The sequence below is a fragment of the Colletotrichum destructivum genome, chromosome 8 (genome assembly GCF_034447905.1).
Source record: "Colletotrichum destructivum chromosome 8, complete sequence".
Taxonomy (NCBI): Eukaryota; Fungi; Ascomycota; class Sordariomycetes; order Glomerellales; family Glomerellaceae; genus Colletotrichum; species Colletotrichum destructivum.
In genome coordinates, this window is record NC_085903.1 from 1,206,093 (window position 1) to 1,226,852 (window position 20,760).

General features: G+C 55.6%; 7 protein-coding genes across 7 annotated transcripts; 4 read left to right on the forward strand and 3 right to left on the reverse strand.

The window, feature by feature from the left end:
* Positions 1–3,483: 3,483 nt before the first annotated feature.
* On the forward strand, positions 3,484–4,764 carry CDEST_12213 (uncharacterized protein; the record flags this gene model as incomplete). Its single annotated transcript, XM_062928369.1, has 1 exon — positions 3,484–4,764. The coding sequence occupies one exon, from the start codon at positions 3,484–3,486 to the stop codon at positions 4,762–4,764; it is 1,281 nt and encodes a 426-aa protein (XP_062784420.1).
* A 1,512-nt stretch (positions 4,765–6,276) lies between these two features.
* On the reverse strand, positions 6,277–8,387 carry CDEST_12214 (Putative cyclophilin-type peptidyl-prolyl cis-trans isomerase domain-containing protein). The gene is made up of 5 exons (XM_062928370.1): positions 8,160–8,387; positions 7,819–7,844; positions 7,176–7,321; positions 6,930–7,067; positions 6,277–6,810 (listed from the first exon to the last, which is right to left on the reverse strand). The coding sequence occupies exons 1-5, from the start codon at positions 8,195–8,197 to the stop codon at positions 6,610–6,612; spliced, it is 549 nt and encodes a 182-aa protein (XP_062784421.1). The 5' UTR covers positions 8,198–8,387; the 3' UTR covers positions 6,277–6,609.
* Positions 8,388–9,137: 750 nt separating this feature from the next.
* Positions 9,138–9,445, forward strand: CDEST_12215 (uncharacterized protein; the record flags this gene model as incomplete). The annotated part of the gene is made up of 2 exons (XM_062928371.1): positions 9,138–9,212; positions 9,299–9,445. 2 exons carry the CDS (start codon positions 9,138–9,140, stop codon positions 9,443–9,445), a joined length of 222 nt encoding a protein of 73 aa, XP_062784422.1.
* Positions 9,446–10,053: 608 nt separating this feature from the next.
* On the forward strand, positions 10,054–10,313 carry CDEST_12216 (uncharacterized protein; the record flags this gene model as incomplete). The annotated part of the gene is made up of 1 exon (XM_062928372.1): positions 10,054–10,313. The coding sequence occupies one exon, from the start codon at positions 10,054–10,056 to the stop codon at positions 10,288–10,290; it is 237 nt and encodes a 78-aa protein (XP_062784423.1). The 3' UTR covers positions 10,291–10,313.
* Positions 10,314–13,412: 3,099 nt separating this feature from the next.
* CDEST_12217 (uncharacterized protein) lies at positions 13,413–14,148 on the reverse strand (the record flags this gene model as incomplete). Its single annotated transcript, XM_062928373.1, has 2 exons — positions 13,413–13,572; positions 13,743–14,148. The coding sequence occupies one exon, from the start codon at positions 14,146–14,148 to the stop codon at positions 13,876–13,878; it is 273 nt and encodes a 90-aa protein (XP_062784424.1). The 3' UTR covers positions 13,413–13,572; positions 13,743–13,875.
* A 2,588-nt stretch (positions 14,149–16,736) lies between these two features.
* On the forward strand, positions 16,737–19,168 carry CDEST_12218 (Putative Zinc finger, RING-type). Its single transcript, XM_062928374.1, has 2 exons — positions 16,737–17,468; positions 17,530–19,168. Exons 1-2 carry the CDS (start codon positions 17,197–17,199, stop codon positions 18,677–18,679), a joined length of 1,422 nt encoding a protein of 473 aa, XP_062784425.1. The 5' UTR covers positions 16,737–17,196; the 3' UTR covers positions 18,680–19,168.
* Position 19,169: 1 nt separating this feature from the next.
* Positions 19,170–20,693, reverse strand: CDEST_12219 (uncharacterized protein). The gene has a single exon (XM_062928375.1). The coding sequence runs from the start codon at positions 20,330–20,332 to the stop codon at positions 19,265–19,267; it is 1,068 nt and encodes a 355-aa protein (XP_062784426.1). The 5' UTR covers positions 20,333–20,693; the 3' UTR covers positions 19,170–19,264.
* Between the last annotated feature and the right edge of the window lie 67 nt (positions 20,694–20,760).

Consider the following 20,760-nt stretch of genomic DNA (forward strand, 5'->3'; position numbering starts at 1 on the left):
TTGTGATACACACCACAACAACTGCCAAAATGTGGTCCCTCGTTTCTTCGCTTCGCATAATCGCGGTAGCTGTCTGGTCGATGGAGTCGAGTGGAATCGTCGCCGCTGTGGCGCCCAGACGGAGTGGTGCTGCTCCATTGTTGATCGATAGCAAGTGGGACGTCGAGTTGCGTCTTTCATTCAAAGCAAGAGGATGAGATGCGGATCAGAAGCAGGGGTGGAGCGCACGTGAGCACCTATCGTGCTTATGTACTGCAATAGGGGCACTCGGAAGAGCGATTGTCGGGTAAGCGGAGGATGCTTACAGGGGTTCTTCTTTTCCCTAGTTGGGATAGGAGAGAGTTGCGGATGGTGGCCCGAACAACGTCGACGATAGATATCGATGAGACGATGCGTGTCTGAACGTTGGCGACCGCGATGTGTGAACAGTGGCGAAGGTGGAGGAATTATGGTTGGACAGTAATGTTTCTTCTCGCAGCCTGAATAGTCTACGTGCGCAACCGCCAATTGATGATGGAGGTTGAAATTGTGGCAGCTGTTGATCGCGCGTCGTCAATCTCGCGGTGGTAGAGAGCAAGCGCTGTCGATTGAGCCTCAGCCACGATTGGGCAGAAGCCGTTCCCGTAGATCTTGTGTCGTGGCGGACTTTAGTACACAAAGAGAAGATCAAGGTGCGCACAGACAGTCCGACAGAGACGGTTGGCGAATTCCCACCAGGGACGAGAATGCAATTGTTTGCTGGGGCATGCCTTAAAGGTCGACGTATCCAGGGCATTGAGCACGGAGGCGTAGGCGACAATCCCTCGGCAACAAAAGGCATGGTCCACGGTACATAGGGGGCCGTGGGCCCTTGTTTCGCGTCGATTTGCATTGCACTCTTGTAGACGCCGTGTAGGCGTCCAAGCTTGTGCTTCCAATCCTTGGTGGGCTACACACCCGTTCTGGTTTGCTGGTCTTCGGTTCGCTTGGGTTTACTGGTCCTGGCCGGGATTTTGGTGCCGGTGGCCGTTGCAGTAGCTCACTGATGATCCCGAGTGTGAGAGGGACTCTTGGTTAGGAGTACAGATATTCGTACACGCATTGGAAGCATTTGCAATTCCGATTTGGTATCAGCCAAGTCTGGCATAGAACACTGGTCAGCGTTCGTAGTCGCCCGGACCGAGGTGGGGACTTGTTCCTCGACCGTCTGGCGGTAGTCTGCGCCAACGGTAACCAGTCGAGCAGATTACCAGACCCTTGTTTCTGGGCGGCGCGGCAAAGCGAAAAGGGAATCAACGAGGCTGAGTCGATCTGGCGGGTGACGGTTGTAGAAGCAGAAAACAGGCAACGAAGAGAATAAGGTGGACGACGGGAACAGCGTCGGCGCGTCGATGGTGGCCAATCGGTGGTCGGTGGAACAAGCAGGAAAAGTGCCAATTTTGGCAGGCGCCACCAACGTGCAGAGCGCTCGTTGCCAGTCAAGGTAGTTGGGGACCCTTGTGTCTGGAGCTCGCCTATTTCGGGTAGGGGCCGCATGGACATGGTTGACTGGATGAAGTGCATTGGCTGGCTCCCGACTCTTGGAGAGTGCGAGCCCCTTGTTCCAGATTTTGCTGTGAAGCATGAAAACTAAAGTCTCCCACCCATACGTTTTAGCCTGTAGAGGTACACGTTTCGTCGTTCGGTGCCCATCCTTGGACACAGGCGACGACACGCACAACAGGGACCGAGGCGCCTACCACCCCTGCTCAAGATCGGTACAGCCCCACGAGGGCTAGTACCTTACAGCGGCAGAGCAGCGCCAAAGGGTACATCGAGCCCCGTTGCAAGCCCCACCCGCGCGCAGGTTGCAACGCTGGGTAGCCCGTAGCGCGGACCATCTCCCGTCAAGTGCCCACTGCTCCGACGTCTCCCCCGGCCTCCAAGCTGCCACCAGTACACTACCGCGACCTTTGCCAAGACGTACATTTCGACCTCAACCGTTCCTTGTCAAACGTCAGCCATGGGGCCTTTTACGCATCGTGCTCGACTGGCGACCAGCAGCTCGCACCAGAAACATGCCTTCGTCTTCGTCCCATAGTGAAAGCCCCATTCGACCCTATCTATGGCCGCCCCTCCCCGGCACTCGAGCGGTGTCGCGCGCTCTTTGGCCAGACGCCCAAAAGGCCCCCTGTCCGAGTGTGCGCATGCCGCCCCCCCACCGCTGTCGTTTGGGATCGCGACTCCCAAGATGCGCCGCATGGGTCTTTGCTTGCCAGTCCGAGGACCCATCTGTGTCGATCTTGACTCTCGCCCACCCTACGCAACTGGCTGAGCTGCGAGCAAGAAGAAAGGCATAAGTCTAGACGTGTAGGGATTGCCCAGGATATGGCGGCAGATGTAAGCCATGCGTTGCCGCGCTTGAGGAGATAATCGTGATATTAAACCCAACCCAGTCGCACATCCCAAAATGGTCTTCTGGTCTCGACCTCATCTCCCGCATCGACCACACGCCTCTCTGTCCGGCCTCTCTGTCCGGCCTCTCTGTCCGGCCTCTCTAATTCTACGGAATTCGACAAAAGGAAGAAACAATCGCATTGTTTCCCTTTTTCCCTGGTGGCCTATTGTCCTGACCGCCTAATTTCCACAGCCCTTGTTGTTGTACGCGCTTGAGGCAGGCAGGCACCTCCCTTTATCCATTCATTTTTCCTTCCTCTTTCCTCCCCAGACAAAGTCGACCACCTGGGTTGTGCGCTCTTGCCTCACCTTTCAACCTCACCTTCACCGCTGCCCCACTCAAATCAAAGCATCACCTTTGGGCCTTGCCGATTCCCTCACATGTAGCAGCACAGAGGGCCTCACTTTATTTGTCTTCTTTAACTTTCTTGTTCTTGACTCAGCTGGTACCTGACTGCGCCGGTCGTATTAATTATCAAAAGAAAATTATTAAGTGTGCGTGTGTGTGTGTGCACACACAAACAACCAACTTGGTCCTGCTCAGCGCTCCTGCCCAGTCAACGATATTTGCCCACTTCATCAGATAGGTTGCGTACTTAAGGGCCCTCAAGAGAAGTTTTTCTATCTCAGCCTCTTCTCATTCAGAATCACAACAAACACACATAAACAACAAGACAGCCACAAAGTCTTATCTTTTCGACTCTTTAGGAAAGACTCGACTGGGAAAAAACACATCAACGCGCTCCTTCCTTCTCTGTAGCCTCACCCGGTTTGTTTACCTCCTTCCCTCCAGCTCACAAACGTAAGCCCTAACTTCTTCCACCAGCTAGAAAGCTCCCACTCCTTCTGAGATTTTTTCTTTCTTCTCAAAAATCCATCACCACAATCCCTCACTCAGCCTTCCCTTTGGAATCGCGTCGCGAATTCATCAGATTCTTCCTCACCACTTTTTGCTCTGCGAGCATCATCAACAGCTTCCTATTCGTACAACCCAATAACTCCCCTCCCCCTCTTACACAAAAAACGTACCATTACCCCATTCACCTCACCACACTCACAACAATCACCATGGTTCGCCGCAACTCCCTCGCCGTTGCCATCGCGACCATGCTGGGTGCTCCTCACCTTGCCGAGTCTCACACCTGGGTTGAGCAGCTCAACCGAGTTGCCGCCAACGGCACCCTCATCGGCCCTGCTGGCTTCTCTGCCGGATGGCCTGGACGCATTGGTCCTGCCTTCAACGACGCTACGTTTACTAACCGTATCCCAAATGATGGCTTCGCCATGTGCAAGCAGACCCTCGGCAACCAGTTCGAGGGATTCCCTGCCCTCACTGCTGCTCCCGGCGATTTCGTCTCTCTTCGCTACCAGGAGAACGGTCATGTCTCTCTTCCTGGCGCCCCGGAGAACAAGCCTCTGAACCGTGGCACCATCTTCATCTATGGTACCACCCAGCCTAAGCCCGACGACACCCTCTTCGATGTCCACCGCGAGTGGACCACTGATGGCAAGGGTGGCGACGGCCGTGGCCGCCTCCTGGCTACTCGCAACTTCGACGATGGCCAGTGCTACCAGATCAACGATAAGTCCATCTCTCAGGAGCGCCAGGCCAAGTTCCCCCACGAGGCCGCTCAACCCATGGGCCGTGATCTCTGGTGTCAGTCGGCCGTCCAGCTCCCTGAGGACCTGGCTCAAGACTCGGACTACACCCTCTACTGGGTCTGGTCTTGGCCCACCCTCGTCCCGGCCGCCGCTGCTGCCTCTCAGAGTGGCCAGTTCGCCGACTTCCCCGCCGGCTTCACCGAAGACAAGCGCGCTGTCACCTCTGAGGATGTCATCATCCCCGAGATCTACACCAGCTGCTCCTCCGTCAAGGTCAAGGGCGAGAAGCTGGTTAGTGGCGCCAAGGCTGCCTCGGCCTCCAACAGAGTCACCGACAAGCTCGCTGCCTTCTCTTTCCTCGAGAACCCCGACTACAACTACAATGCCATCAAGGACCAGCTTGCCAACCAGTTCCAGGTCAGCGTCGACGGTCAGGATGCCCCCATCAACTCCAACCCCAACAACGGCACTCAGAGCAGCGCTGCGGCCACCACTGCCTCTGCCACTCCCACCGCCCCCGCTGCCGGAGTTGCTGGTGGCACTGACAACGTTCGTGTAGTCACTGTCACTGCCGATCCTGTCACCCTCTACTCGATGGTCACCGTCACCCAAACTCCTCAGTCGGCTCCCACTCCCACCCAGAACCCTGCCGGTGGTGATGGTGCTGCTCAGGCCAGTGTCGGATCCTCCCCTAAGGGTCGTCACATCCGTGGCAGAGACTCTTGGAGCTTCGGCCAGCGCGACTAAGCTGTTTGTGTCAAGTCATGCAAGCACTGACAGGGGCACACACACTCAGTGATCTATTCGTCGACTGCTCTGTCAGGAGGCATCACACCAACCAACACCCCAGCTTGCTTTGACAACTTCAACACTAAATCGTATTTTTCACGGTTCAAGGAACGGCTTTCTCTCTTTCTTTTCTTTTTCTTTCATACATTCACTTCTCAGCAATACCCAGCATTACCTGTCACCCTCTTGGAGGATGGGCTTTTTCCAGTTCTTCGGTCACTCGGTACATACAGTTACAGTCATCACGTTCTCCTCAGCTTTCCGGCATTCACAGTCACGGAATTGGACAATGGATTATGAACAGGAGTATCAAGGCATCATTTCGGATTGCAAGCATTGCCCCCAAAGAACCTGTGTAGGCAGGGTTTTTCTTCTTTTCTCTTGACGACTCTGGCATATAAACGGAATGGAATTTCCGGTGGCGTTGGAGGACAAAGGATGATACCAACTTCTTTTTCTGTCATTGCCTCATTTGGCTTCGAGGTCTTTTTCTTCTCTTTCTTGATTTCAGGTCTGGTATGGTTCGGGAAGCATATCCCCCATATTTCCCATACCGCTCTGCTTCCAATATCCAGCCCTTGTGTCTCCCTCTGGGGTGGGTGGCTTGACGCTGCACTCAAGAGACACTGTGGGTGGGTGGAAGAAATGGGCGTGAAATGGATGATGAGGCAACACATCGAATGTTTATGGAACGCAGAGGCTCTAGTACTCGACGGGACGTTTGGTAGTACTATGGAAGCTAGTTCACACACTTCTCTTGCAAACTTCTACGTGACATGTGATGCAACATGACTATGCATGTCTTTGTGGAGTGACTTGTTGTGCGCCCTTGCTCGTTTGGTTCTTTGCAGGGGTTTTCCTCTTGATTCATCACTTAGACTACATCTCAGGTTCTTGGGATGATTCAGGTGATGTAGATTGCCAAGTCAGATGTGACTCCTGTAAATTAGACAGTATGGCTGTGATACAATACAGGGCTAGACATTGTTATAGACGATGGCTGAGCAATGTTGGATATGCCTGCTTTACCGGCAGACAGCCCACAAACTCACCAAGGGTAGGCCCTCCAGCAAAACACGTTAGAGTATACCAGAGTTTTTTGGAGGGGCATAGTATGTACATGTGTATGCCACTGACTGAAAACTCGAGAAGCCTCTCCTTGTCCTGGGCTGCTCGTGGCTTCAGAAAATCCGGATGACTCTTCTTGCAAGAGGGAACAGGCGGGAGATCTTGCCCTCATGAGCCTCTCAAGTCGGGTCAGTTCTTGTGCCTCAAACGGAGGAGGCAGGAAAACCCTCCTATCGGCCAAGGCATTGCAAACATAGATGGAAGCTCAACCCTCGGGGCCTGCTCTCCGATAGGCCTTGTCAGCCTTGAGATGCGATGCAAGAAACAGTGAATGCAATGAGGTAACGGCTCGGGAGGTTGGAAGCGGCAGGGATCACCCTCTAATAAAGGCAGCTCACGAAGTACGCGGATCCAGTTGCTATTGAACATGACTATCTGAGAGGATGAGCCTCTGATTGTCCGCCGTCTGGGCAAAGCTACTTCGAAGCTGCATATAAGCGAGTCCTGTAAAGGCCAGGAAGTTCCCGACGGAATGAAGGCACAGCGGCATGTCCTTCTTGGGGGGTTTATCTCTACCGGCCTGAATGCGCCTCGGCCTTCATAGCCTCAGGTCGACATTAAGGCACCAATGCGCTTTGGACCCTCGAAGTTTCGCTACCACATCCACATCTCGGACCGCCAACCACGCCAACCCCTCGTACATCGACCAGCCGTGTGCCGATCCTCTAGACCAACTCACATCTCACCGCACTGCGCGATGACGACGTCCTGGTTCGGTTGGTCCTTGCCGCGGTACCCCGTCTTGGTGGCCTCCATCATCTTGACAATGTCCATGCCGTCGACGACCTTGCCGAAAACGACGTGCTTATTGTCAAGGAAGGGTGTCGGGACGGTAGTGATGAAGAACTGGGAGCCGTTGGTGTTGGGGCCGGCGTTCTACGGGCGCAAAGAGGGCATGTCAGCAAAGCATCATCATCGGGCCAACGGCACACGCCAGAAGGAGGGGGTCAAGCAGGGCGAGAAAGGCAGAGGTGGTCCCCGGGGGGAGGACTTACGGCCATGGAAAGCAGGCCTGGCTGGTCGTGCTTCAAGTTAAAGTTCTCGTCCTCGAACTTGGAGGACCCGTAGATGCAGACGGAGCCCGTGCCGTCGCCGTTTAGGAAGTCTCCGCCCTGGCACATGAAGCCTTGGATCTGCAACGCGTCACTGTCAGTCTCGTGATATTCTCTATCCCGTCGCGGCATGTCCCTGGAGAAAGGGCCGGGCTCGTGGAGAGGGATTGCGGTAGGTGGCCGACTCACTATGCGGTGGAACTTGGAGCCCTTGTAGCCCTGCGGACGGCCACGGGCGTCCTTGGACTCGCCGGTGCAGAACTGGCGAAAGTTCTCGGCCGTCTTGGGCACGACATCTTTGAAGAGCTCGAAAGTGACGCGGCCCAAGGGTTCACCTGTATTTCGTTTCAAGAGGTCAGAAACGGTACCTGGGATGGATGGGCGAGAAGACCCTGATCGCCGGAGGGGGGAGGGGGTTCGGAGACGGAAGACGGCGGAGACGGAGGGCAAGCCAAGAAGCCGACAGAGACCAGAGCCACCAAGTCAAGATGCTGAGCCACGGCCCTCCTCCATTGTCGATGACAGGGTCTGTCTGCTGTATGGCCTCTTCTTGGACGACGGCGCCGACTTGCGGACTAGATGACACGCCAGGCCGGCATGTAGGGCGGAACCTTGGTGCTAAGCCGTCTGTCTCGGCATGTGCACAAGTGGACGGCGTCTGCGAATGGCTCCGACGGTTCCAAGACCTCCCTTGTATCCCATGCAAGCCCAAGACGTTGGAGCCCATCATTCCCCGGGTCCGCCTGCTTGGTCCTTACCCCCCCGCCGCAGCACCTGAGCATAAGAAGAGGTGGATGAATGTATGTCCCAATGAGGAAAGGCGTGGACATACCGCCAAGGGTGATATCAAAAAAGACCCTATTGACGCGATAGCGTTAGCTCTGTGAAGCTCATAAAGAGGTCGAGGCTCGGGGTAATGAAGGATCCGTCTCCATGCCCCCCCCCCCGGCGCGCACAAGAGGGTGTGGACGCGTGAGCTGAGCCACCGCCGGCGGTCCGGCAGACCCTGGGAGTTGGGTATCGATGAGGGGGTTAACAGGACAGTTCGGTGAGATGAGAGATTTGGGAGGCAGAGGTTGGTGGAGACAGTAGAATAGTCTTGGACGGGAATTCAAATCCGTATCACGAGAGCCAAAGGAGCGGTGCAGGTTTGGTTTATGTCGTCAGACTTACAACGGGTTGCCGGATTCCGGGAGCTTCGTGGGAGGCATGGTTGGTTCGGTTTGCGGTGGTATCCGTGTAGGTACAAAGTCGGTGTGGGAACCAAGGCAAAGGGGGGGAGGAATTGGAAATGGAATGGTCCCGCGTGTTCACACCAGTCGCTAGGTTGTTTGTTTCTCTCCGTCGGTTCCGTGGGGCTGTGCTGCGCTGTGCTGTGTTCGGGAAGTAGGATGGAGGGGATAAAAGGTGGTTCACGCTGCTAGGAACTTTCAGTCGGGGAAAATCATGGGATTAAGGCTGTGTGGAGCTGTGATTGAGGCCCTGAAGCTCTGAAGCACTGGGGGGCAGCGAGCCGAGTTGTCGGAACCGGGCAGAATGTGTGGGGACCCCGACAACCATCATCCATCTAGCTGGTCCGGTGAGAAATCAGGCAGCACCGAATCCGAGAGGTTAAGGGGGATGTTGATCACATCAGACCAGCCGGCTGTTGCCAAGAGATGTGCAAGACGCCCACTAGCCGTGAAGCGACAGCCCGAATGCCGTCCACAAGCTTGACCGAACGATCCAAGCCTGGAGAGATGACTCTTTGACAGTAACGGCATAACATTCCGTCAATCTTTCAATGATTTATTCTTAGGTACTCTACAGCAACCGGTAACACTATTTGCTTGCTATCAGCCACAGAGGACCAACTTCCACTGAAGCTAGGAACGAGAGGGCTGCGCCGGCGAGCTTCATCGCGAGATTTATCGAGTAGGATTGACTGACGAATAGTGTTTAATGATGACTATGTTTTCTTCTCGTATTGTTACAGCACTAGACGTGGCCCTGACTGGCTACAACACCTGAGCCAGTCTGGTACACATAGGCCATTACGAAGACTCGTGACTCGAGGATCACGCCCCAGAACTCACTGCTTTGCTCTGTCCGCGAGGCCGGGAACGGATCTGTCGGCTCAACTTGGACATTTTTGGCATCGGCTTGAATCCTATGGCTTTCCATTTAACGCCAACACCCATCTGTTTCGGACAACAAGGTGCAGGCTATAACGAAGCCGTCGTCAGCGTAACGGAGGAAGAACGATCGAAATATAGAACTTACCAACCGGCCCGGTGCTTCCAGTCTTTGCCATCTGCTGACCGAGACCAAAGTCCCGGAGCTCTGAGAAGCCCGATCCGCGAAAAAATGGGACCGGATGGTCGACTGCCGGGGATGTGCTACTGTTACATGGGACATTGGCTTTCAACCACGGTGAACCTTGGAAGTGCTGCCAAACCAAAACGGACTGTACGATGTAGACTGTAGAGGTCGCTGAACACAGTCCCGCGGGTGTGCGTTTCTCTCCTACTAGATGGCCAAGATTCACGGCAGTCATACCTCCGGGCCTTCTAATCCAATCAGGTCGAAATGGGAAATACATCAACCTCGGCCAATCAATCACCAACAGCTGCCAGCGGCCACCTCGAGGCAGCGGCAAAACCAGGATTCACCCATCATGATGGAGATGCCGAGCGGAGAAGCAGCGATATTTCTTCCTGTAACACGAACCTGTTCTCCTGTGCAGCAATCCCCTTCCGCGCGCGGCTTTTATTTATCCGGCGGAAGGCTACCATCATCTATGTTCCTCGCTGAGCGACGGGCTGCTCTGTAAAACTTTCACCGGTGCAGATTGCTGGCGGAACCTTTCCCCTTTCTCACGAACGGCGAGTGTCAGAATGGCAAAGCTCGACGAGGTTTTGTCTGCCTAACTAGTGTTATCCCCCTATGCACCGATAAGCAGGTAGACCATGAAGACCGAGCCCTCAGACCGAGTGGTTGAGCACTGGAGAGAAGACCAACGCCTGCCGGCGTCCGGCCGCCGGCGCCGTTCCTTCCAGCTTCTTCAAGCCAAGAACCCAGCCCCGTGATGCCGACCGAACTCGCCCGGGCCGTCTCCAAGGCCGTCCGGAAACTCCACGTCGCCGGAACAGCACAAACACTCTGTCTCCTCGACACGGGCTGCATCCAGCGCAAGCCCCACGCGCTCTCAGGCTGTGTGCCCCACTTGACGGTGAGCTTTACGAGTCTTCAGCACGCCGCGAGGGACTGTCCTGCACCCGGGAGCACCGGAGCGTCATGTGGCATAGTCCTGAAGATGCGGTAGGCCTCGCCTCACTCCTTCTTCCTCAGGTCTCGAAAACGCTGGGGAGGGGGAGGGTTTCTCACAAGTCGTATGGTGGAAAGATCAACAGCACAGACGGCGCAACACTATAAGACCTGCCGGGACAATCGAAACTTTCGGGAGGGCCGTAGCCCTGTTCGGTCGTCGTCCGTGCCGGGGCCGGGGGTTGCCGAAGATAAAGTGCCTGTCGACCAGCAGAGACGGCAAGCCCTAACGACGCCAGCCCCCGAAGATCTTCCACCCTCCCTGACCACACTCACTTGACTCGGGGATGGTCCGAGTAAGGCGGTCGCAGTAGGGGATGACACGCGAGGTTTGGGGACAGATACGGATGCAAAAAAAACAGTGCATCGTTAAGTTCTCGTAGTCGAGCAGAAACCAAAAGAAAGGCCTGGTAGTCGGGTATGAAACAATGGACCAGGCACACTCACATACACATAACACAAGGTAGAGTACGGATACGCCTGGGAGAAGGCGATGAACAGAAGGAAACGTCGACCGAAATGGTCGTCTTCAAGTCCAAAGAAAACACTTATGATGAATGCGGAAGGAATGTGCGCTCAAATGCCTCCATCCTCTCTGCTACCATCAAACCGAGCAAGGAGGAGGGGGTTGGACCAAGACTGGGATCCATATGTAGCCAAGGCGGTCCTTCTTAGTTCTTGAGGCCTCAAGGAACACCGCGAAACCCCGCACGCGGTCACGCGTTGTTACCGAATACAGGTACGTGGTTGTGAAAAACAGTGCCCCCCTCCGCATCGCGTGGTTTTCTCGCCCGCCTTCTTTTTCCTCCCCGGCGGTAGTGACTTGTCTGTTTCCCGAGTCCCAAGCGAAAAACGCGCATAGAACGCCGCGGACTCTGCATTCTGCTGCAAGCTGGGCTGGGCTGGGCCGGGCCGGGGGTCGGAAGTGAGGAGAAGCCCAGGGTCCGATTGCGCAGGAGCAGCAGGCCGCGTCACGAAATGTTGGGGTTGATTGCTTGTCGCATGCCCAACCTCTCTTGGCTTGAGGCTGGGGAGGGGTCTTGGGCCTCCCGGTTTACTTACGATTGAAAGAATTCTACCCCTCTCGTCTGGTACGGAGTAGTGTGCATCTGCATTGTACACAAATACTGTCGTTCTGACGACCGTCGTCTCGCTCATCTCCATGGCACGCCATCCGAACCGAGTACCGCATAATGATCTGGAGGACCGGAAGACCCTTCAAAGTCCCTTCAGAGTCCGACCCCTTCTGCTGACAGCTTCAACCCCGTTCCTCCGGACGACGCGGGACAAAGCGCGTGACCGGCCGGGTTCAGTACTTGGGCCTCCACCGGCTTTCCTTATTTGCTGTGCCGCCCGTGGCATCGCGCCGTCGTTATCGCAGCGGGCTAAGTTGACAGGAAGCTTGTAGCCGAACACAGTCCAGGCCCTGTCGTAGCCCCGCCCCGCCCCCCCCGGATGCCACGGCGTCGAGGATCGACAGCACCAAGCAAAAGGTGGACGAATAGGGGCGGTACAATGATCTCATCCATTCCTTGCTGACGGCCACGGCCCATCGGAATGAATCCACAGGAGCCTAGTGCTAATGTACAAACGATACGATTCGCGAACAGGGCCTCAAGGACTCCAGATTCCCATACATGTTACATGATATAGCGGGGTGCCTATTGGGACAGATCGTGGTTTTTTTTCTCTCCCCTTCGCACGCGGGCGGTTGGTTCCCCCCACCTCACCCACGCATGCCCGGCTGGGGGCTGCTACTTCGCTTGCCCATGGCCTGCCGCTCGAGTCGATCATTGTGGCGTCGAAGATGGGTGCCCGCGGTGGCAGACTTATAGGACACCGGACCCATTGGATGCCGTTGGTCGACAGCGGTGGCGGCCAAGGGTACGCGGTCAAACGATGTGGCATACGAGGGTTGGCAATTTGGAATCGGCATGTCTTCTTTCAACGTTCAATGGTTCCTCGACACAGCCCGCTCTGCCCCAGTTCGCACGTAACCTGGGGGAGGACAAATCAAGAATGCACATGATGGCATAGTCATACTCGAGGGATAGAGAATTAAGCATTTGGCTTCCGCACGACTCGTGGCCTGACATCACGACGCCGAGGTTGCGAGACAGCTCGTGCCATCTGTGGTCAGAGACTGACCCAGGGAGGGAAGGGTGGCAAAGAAGTATTCCTATCTCCGCTAAGAGGCGGCATGGTGGATCGGTCAAAAGTCAGAATCTCGTTCGACAGCGTCAAAACTGCAGTTCCGGGATGGTTGCGGGGAGTTGAATTCAACCCCGCGAGTCCCGGATGGAATGTTGTGGTGTGGTTGTCGCTAACCATCTAACGATCCGATAAATTCTGCAGAACTGCCCCGGCGGACGGCGAGGAATCTCAAATGCGTCTGGTCTAAGGCCCCAAGGTCCCACCGAGACGCTGATCGGCAACGTTTCGGCGCGCGTTGAGAGCGTGAGGACGATGATGGCATGATCCCAGTTGTAAGTCAGGGGCCCTCTTCGACCCCAGCCTTCCGAAGATTCCTTTCCTTCCACCGTGAGAGATTGCTGAGCGTTGGCTGACATCTTCATTCTTTCTGTGGGTCATTCCATCCCGCCGGTTCAGGGCACAATGACGGGTGGAAGTATTCGCTAGTCCCCATGAGTGAGTGAGTAGTTAACAGATTGGGCACGCAGCCAGCCACCAGGCGGATCGGAAGGCAAGAGAAACAACATTGTTATCGTCGTATTTTGAGCGTGCGTGTGTGTGTGTGGAGGCGCAGGGCTGAGTCCAGCGTAGTTCACGATGGCATTGAGCCTTTGGAAGTGACGAGGACCGTTTATGGCCAGGCGAACGGGAGCCAAGCTGCTCTTGTCGCCGTCATCAACGGCGGGGATAATCTGGTGGTGTGTCCGGACTTCGGAATCGACGGCACTCACCTTCGGTCAGCGTCATCATTCCTCCACTGGGCACCAGTCGTCGGCTGTCGTATCCCCAGACGCACCGTAAAAAGACTATTTCCTCATACTGTCGCTCTGTTAGCCACGGATCAAGCGGCCGATTCTGTCTTCTCACATGCACGCCACACACACACACGTGAGTCGTAGAGTCGTCCACCATGAAACAGACTTCTTCATACTCGTACCAGTACCAGCACCAGCACCAGCACCAGTACCGACAGCCAGCCGGCCGACTGGTTGCTCCTTTGATACGCCTTCCATTTGTCGACAAAGACGCATGTTAGCTAAAGCAGCAGCCAGCTCACCGCCTCTCGGTCATTGCACTGCGAACCAGGCTGCGAGGTGGTTAGTCAGGCGTCCCCAGGCACAGCAACGATCCCCAAGAAGGCCAAGCTTTTGCGGAGGAGGTGTCTAAGCGTTTCCAGGGGCTCGAAGCCTGAAGGCTCTTGAGACGGAGCCGGACAGAGCAGTTGGTGTCTAGGGTACTGACACTGACAGTACTTACTGTGTAAGGGAAGCGGCTACTCGCCAATAAGCTGTCGGGTCGCTGTGACCTGGCGTCTGATAAGACGTTCGAGGCACGCAGGTGCTATGTCGCTAAGCAGCGCTATTGCACTCTTTGTATGTGTCTGACATCTTTACGTGGCGGGGGGCGCACACACCAACAGCGACACAGCGCTTGGACCGAGTTGGATGGCATGGCACTGACATACCCGTACTGACAGTGAACGCGGACAGACGCTCCTAGGGGCTGCGAACTGCGCCTTTTCGGAGCGCTGAGGCGATAGGGTCCGAGGAGTCAATTCGGGTCGACAAGACAAGACAAGCAGGAGGTGGAGAGAAAGTGGCACTGACTGAAATGCGGAGCCAAGGCGGTCCTTCTTGAAGTCGCCCGTCGCGGAAGAAGCCATGAAGAAGTCCTTGTGGCAAAAAGGCGTCGTCTTTGTCTGTGATGCTGAAACACTGCCAAAGATGAGGTGAAATCAATTATTCGTCGGCCTAAGCGTCCCGGAGGTCCATCCGAGCCTCGTGTGGTCGCAGCGGGTCTGATGGCACGCTGGTTTTTGCAGTTTCCCCCGTCACGAAAAGGCTGGTGGTGCATGTACTCGGCTGCTATGAACTGCCGGCTTCAGACCGACTGACTTACCGCCCGTGCCGAAGCGTAGCAAAGCGTCGCGATTTCGCGATTCCGTATCTATAATTGATCACGCCTGAGACGTGGAGGCACCGACCGGACGAGGCGTGACAATTGTCGTCGTATGCCGTGCGGATTGGGCGAATACTTGCTTCTTCCCGTATCGGGCGGAATCTTGCATGCGTTACCATGCTTCATTATTGTTGCAACGGGCAGACAGGCTGCTGTAGGTACTGTGATTTGTGTAACCAATAGGATGGGTTGGGTGATGACTCGAAGGCAGGTTCCAAAGTATTGCTCTCCCTTTCTTTTTCGCCGGGCCGGGGTAGCCTAGTGCCATTGCCCCATTGTGCCATCTCGCCGGTGCGAGCGCGTTGCCCACAAGCGACCCGGTGCTTTGGTCTCCAAGATTGCGTAAACCGGAGGCTTGGCCGATATTGGCTTGACTCGGGGGCAAAGGTTCATCGGGAGGATACTTGACAAGACGCTCAGGTGCGCGTGCAGTGTACATGTGTTGCAGATGGTCAAGGTCGGCAATCGTTTCGTGGTGACCGGGATGGTGAATCAACACAAAGTGCCACGCCTAGAATAAGCAAGAAACGAATAACTCAACAAGGCACCTCGGTGGATGCGAATGTTGTTTTGCAACCCTGGCAGAAACCATGGACAACAGGACAAAGGAGACTCGATCCTGCGATGATGAGTTGCATGAGAGGGGTTTTCAATCAATACCATAGTACGGATAACATATCCGTTGGTGATATTGGCAAGGGAAACCCCTTCGAAATATTGCGCGGAGCACCTTGCTTGCTCCTTCCGGCGACCCTTGCCAGCTCGTTGGCCGTCTAGCAACATACCGTCGTACCTGCGTAGCAGATCAGCATGGATTGTGCCCCTTGATGCCATGTGAGATTTCCTCCCAGACGAGGCGTCATATAAAGCCAACGGGTTTGCGGTTGGCTGTGTTAGCCTCCCGATGGCAAAGAATGGAGACAAAGAACAAAGGGGCTGGCCAAGGTATATCAGTGAGCCGGATTGTCTAGGTGCATAAACAATGGCCGCTTCGCCAACCGTCATCAGCCCTTCACCAACCACGCAAGATACTGGCCTATGTAGGTAGCCGATGGCTTGGGTGCATGCATGTTTTTTGCGCCTTGGGGACTGACTGGTAAACGTACTAAAGGTGCTCCGCCGAAAGCAATGTTGGAATCGGTATCCATATTCCAATCTGCATTCTTGATGCTCTGAACCAGCAAACGGCGACTTTCAAGACAGCAACAGGCTGTATCGTTTGTTATCCAAGTTTCGCGCTGCTCTTCCAATTCTCCCCGCCTCTCTATTGCCAATCCCCAAGCCAAGACCTGGGTAGACTCTTCACTGAGACGCTGCTCTAGTCTCGAAGAGGGATGACGGCGTGCCTGAGTGTTGAAACCCACCAATCAGATGGTGCTAGGTATCCTCTTTTCTTGTCCCAAACGGGACTAGATCGGTCATCCCGGGCCGGGAAAAACGAAGTGGAGTGACAGAAATGGCCCCTGGACTACTTGCTCAGTCCCCAAGACGATGTGTGTCCACGGCGGTCACTTTGAACATTGAACGTTGAATTGCCCAGGCCTTGCAGTTGACATGGAACGCACAATGTCTTGTGGTATAGCATCTGGCACTAGATTGTTCAGCTTACTGGCAATCGTTTCGTCCTTGTTGGGTGCAACTTTTCAGCTTGGGAGAGTTGAGGTGTGTGCACCAGCATACAGACAGGCACGCACAGCATGTAACTAAGGTACCTTACGGTCGAGCTGCTGTACAGATACTAGATTGGAAATCCGCATCCCTAATGCCAGTTGTCTGAGGCATCACAGTGGCACAGTGTGAGTGCAGCCAACACCCTTCCCAGAGTTGCCTTCCCCACCCCTGGTCTTGGGTCTCCACTATTCCCTCCACCTCCTTGCATCCGGTCTTGACTTGGTGACCCTGTCCAATCCCACTGCAAGATTCAGCCCACTGCTGCTTCGTTCCATCGCTTTTCCCCGACTTTCGTCTGTCCTTCTCCCTCCCCTCCCCTCCCCTTCCCTTCCCACCTTGTAGTGCTGCGTCTGGTGGCTGCACCTGCCGTTGTCGCCGCCGGCTCTGCTGAGCTGGTTGCTGGCTGCTCCCTCCATTCTGCACTTGCTGGTTTGGGTGTCTGGGCTGGGGTTGGTAACTGGGTTCTTCCTGCTTGGTCTCCTCTCGCACTTACCCGCCCGCCGCCTCCTGTACCCACTTTTTACGCTGACCGGGCTGTGTTACTGTTGCTGTCCGTCAGAGTTCCACGTCCTGTTCCATACTTATCCCACTCCACCTGCACTTTCCCTCACTCCGCACTCTCTTGCCTGCTTTTGTCATCCTTTCCATCACCAACCCCCATCCGACATCGTGTCGTGGTTTTCCTCTCGTTTCAATTACCCTCTGCTCTCAGCGCCTTCTGTGGCCAAGGGTAGATTGGAATTTCAACCGATTTTGGTCCCGGCCAGATTTTCTCAGTGAGCGTTTTTGCACTGCTCAGCGAGAATCCGTTGCGTCGGTTCCACGCCGCATGCGACCGGGGGTTCAGATCGACACCATTTCCGTCCAGAGACGCTGTTTTCGGCTTCCCGGTTTCAAGTCCAGGCAAACCTTCCTCCCCTACAACACCCAACTCACTCCTCCATGATCTCGCCTTACCTTTGACCGTGAGTTAATTCTTCGGCATCGCCAACCGTTGGTGTGCGACTTTTTTTATTCCTCGATCCTATTCCACAGCTTGGACTTGGGACTTGGTTTTGGGATCATTAAACCCACCCTCAAAATGGCTGTCATCGACCAGGTCCTGGTTGAGGTCTCCCGCTTCGTGGTGCGTCAGGTGTCGGAGTCTGCCTCGTCCTTGCCGGCCCCATCGACTGCTGCACCTACTTCGACGTTCAGCGAAACCGCACCGACGACGACGGCCACCGATAACCCATCGCCTACCAGCAATCCAGGCAACGGCGGAGGGGGGGGCGGAGGCGGTGGTGGTAGTTCCAATTCTCCTCTGCTCTTCTTCGTTGCTCTGGGCTTCGGAGTTGTCTTCACCAACCTATGGTTAGCCTGCTTACCCAGCCTTCCCTCATGTATTCCACCAAACGGCTAACATTTGTATCAGGATCATCGTTGGTGTCAAATACTGCTTCCGCTATAATGCCCGTAATCGTGCCATGCGTCTCAACGAAGATGGAGAGCCCATCAACCTGGAGAACATGCCTCGTCCGCACCGCCGCCGTCGCGAGAAGAAGCTGATGACGATGGACGAGGTCAACGACAAGTTCCCTATGACCAAGTACAAGACCTGGGTTGGCGAACGTGCGAGAGAGGGCCTTCCCACTGCCGGAGGCGTCTCTGCCCCGCCCAGTCGTGCAAACAGTCTTCGGTCTGCCGACGGTATCGTACCTGAGCTGCCCTCGAAGGAACGCGAGTCTACCGAAGATCGCCCCGCCACAGGCGCCAGCAACAAGCCCGTTACTTCCGAGAAGACGACCGAAGATACGGTTAAGAAGGAGGGCAACACCTCGACCACAACAGGCAACGCTGACGCCCCGCAATCCACACCTACTTCTGCCACTCCTCTTCAGCGCGTCAACAGCGAAGACGATGACGACGAAGATGACGAGCATATCAACGCTGCCGTCCCCCCTGAGCTGATGGCAACCAGCGGTGACACCTGTGCTATCTGCATTGACACCCTGGAGGATGACGACGATATCCGCGGGCTGACTTGTGGCCACGCTTTCCACGCCGTCTGCGTCGACCCGTGGCTTACCAGCCGCAGGGCTTGCTGCCCTCTTTGCAAGGCAGACTATTACACCCCAAAGCCTCGTCCAGTCCCTGGCGAAGGCGATCCGAATGCCACAGGCGACATGGCCCGCACGGCGTCCCGTGCCAACATGCCCAACGCCCCTCCGGCTGCTTGGTACAGCCTGAGTGGCAACCGCCTGGGTTTCGGACGCAACAGAGGTAACCGGACTGCCAACACTCGTTCCGACCGCCGCCGCCGCGCTCGCCAGCAGGCCATGTCTGCATCTTCCAACCAAAATGCCTCGCAGGGCTCGCCGGACACGCCGCCCGTTGTCGAGAATCAGGAATCTCGTGGTCTCCTCGCCAACATCAGACTGCCCGCATTCCGTAACCCCCTCCGACGTGGTGGAGATCAGCAATCTGGCAGCCCGACAACGGCTGCCGGTCCTAATGTCACGCCCTCTCAGCTCGAGGCCGGCACTCAGACTGCACCGGCCACCACCACCACAGAGGCCCGGTGACCGCATTTCTGATGATTCTACCCATGCACATAGTATGCATGGGTTGATATTTCGATTTTGTTTTTATTGCTGTGCTACTCGTGTACATCATACCCCAGAGACCAATCTGCAGATCTCAGCATAGACCTGCGACGTTGGCAGCATCATATATGCAACACGACGACGCCTTTTTTTTCATACCCACACTTACATACACGCGACTGAGAGAGGCCACATGGAACAAAAGGGGACGGTGGAGGATTCTGCTGCGAAGCGGCAGAGAAGGAGTTGCATCAATGCACATGGTGGCCTGACTTGATTTGGTTTCTCTCGAATTACAAGGGGAGCGGCGGAGTTGCGGCGACATGGGCATCACGTCACGGAATAATGACAATTGACAACATTCACCTAGATTATGGGTTTTGTTTCTCCTTCTGTGACATTCATTGTCCAGAGATTCTTTAACTGTGAGGCGCTGTCCAATTTGTTGCTCACCTTTTTTGTTCTTTTGGAGATAAACAAGAACGTGAAGAGGTGTGGAATACGAATCCCTGGTTGCTTTGCTATTGACATGGAAAGAAATGCCCCTGTGTTTTGGCATGGGTATCAAAGATACGACCCTTTCTGGAAACGACCACCAAAGTCTTTGGCCCGGTTGAGCAGCTCCCTTCTCTGCGCCGTCCCAATCTTGCCCCCCAACGACATGTCTTTCTCCCTGTCAAATGCTCTCTTGCTAGGGTCATCTTCCTCCTCTTCATCCTTGCTGGTCTTGGCGGTTCCTTTCTTGTTCTGTTGATGGTCTTCGTACATGCTCCGACCACGTGCGGTCGCGATATTCTCACTGATGCGCCTGTCGCGCTCCTCCTCCTCCTTGGTACGGCGCGGCTGCTGTGGGCCCGCCGCCGCGGTCGCATCCCCGCGACCGAGGACCGCGTCCTCGAGGCGCTTGCGCTTCTGGTCCGGCGTCTCAGTCCAGATGCTGCTGATGCCGCCGCCGCCTCCGGCTGCCGCCGCGGATGACTTGCCGCTAGCAAATTTGCGGTTCTTGAGCTTCGTCGGGTCGCGTTCGTGATAACCTGACTGGGTGGGCGGCGCGAGCATCCAATCGTCGCGCTGGGGGGCCACTGGGCCCGCAGAGGCCTGCGCTGCTGCTGCTGCGGCCGCAGCCTGGGTTCGTTGGGCAGACGTTGTCGAGGACGGGAGGGCGGGGCCGTAGTCGTTGTCAGAGTCTGAGGAGGAGTTGTCGCCGCCGTCGACTTCGGCGCCCAGGCGATGATTTAGTGGCGGCATGGCAGGGCCTATGGTTTGTTTGGGTGGAAGGGTCGGACCTATTGAAGTCTTGGTCTTGGGAGCTTCTGCTGTCGGTGCGACGCGGGGATTGGGCGGGCCGTAGCCATCCTCGGATTCGGAGTCGTCGAGAGCGATCTCGCTGGCGTTTGTCGGATTGATAAGGGGAAGTGTTGGTCCCACGGCGGGATTTGATACCGATTCTAGCTTAGAGGATGCTACTTCAGGCGCACTTGGACCGAAACCATCATCATCGGAGTCGTCTTCCAGGTCAATCTCGTCAGTGTTGCGGGATTGTTTCATTGGTGGTGATTCTACGCCTTCATCGTCTGGGATGCGCTTTCTCTTTGTGAGATGTGGTGGCAGTTGAGGCCCAATGGAAGACATAATAGAGACTTGTCTTGTTGTCTGCAAAGTCGGCTGCAGGGGGAAGAGTGCGTTGCTCAGCGAAGTCGTTCCGGTCAAGTATTGTACATAGAAGCTGGGGTTTATTGTCGCAATGCACCTGTGTGGAGTGTGGACGTGGGTGCGAGACGATACTGGTGGCAGTGCGAAACGAAACTGCGATGTACCTAGGTGAGGTACCTAAAGAAAGGTACGGATACCAAAGGTGAGTTCAAACGATCCGCTAGGCTTGTCGCGTCGTTGCGGCCCGCCGGAGAAACCCCGGTCCGCTGGGTTTTGGGTGGCTGGAACCTGGAACCTGGAACGGCAAGGTGCCTGGTTGGTGTAGGCTGTGGTGTCGAAGCTGCGTAATGCGCTCTTGCAGATTGCTATCCGTACCGAACGACTATTCGTGCTGCAGCTCTCCTTCA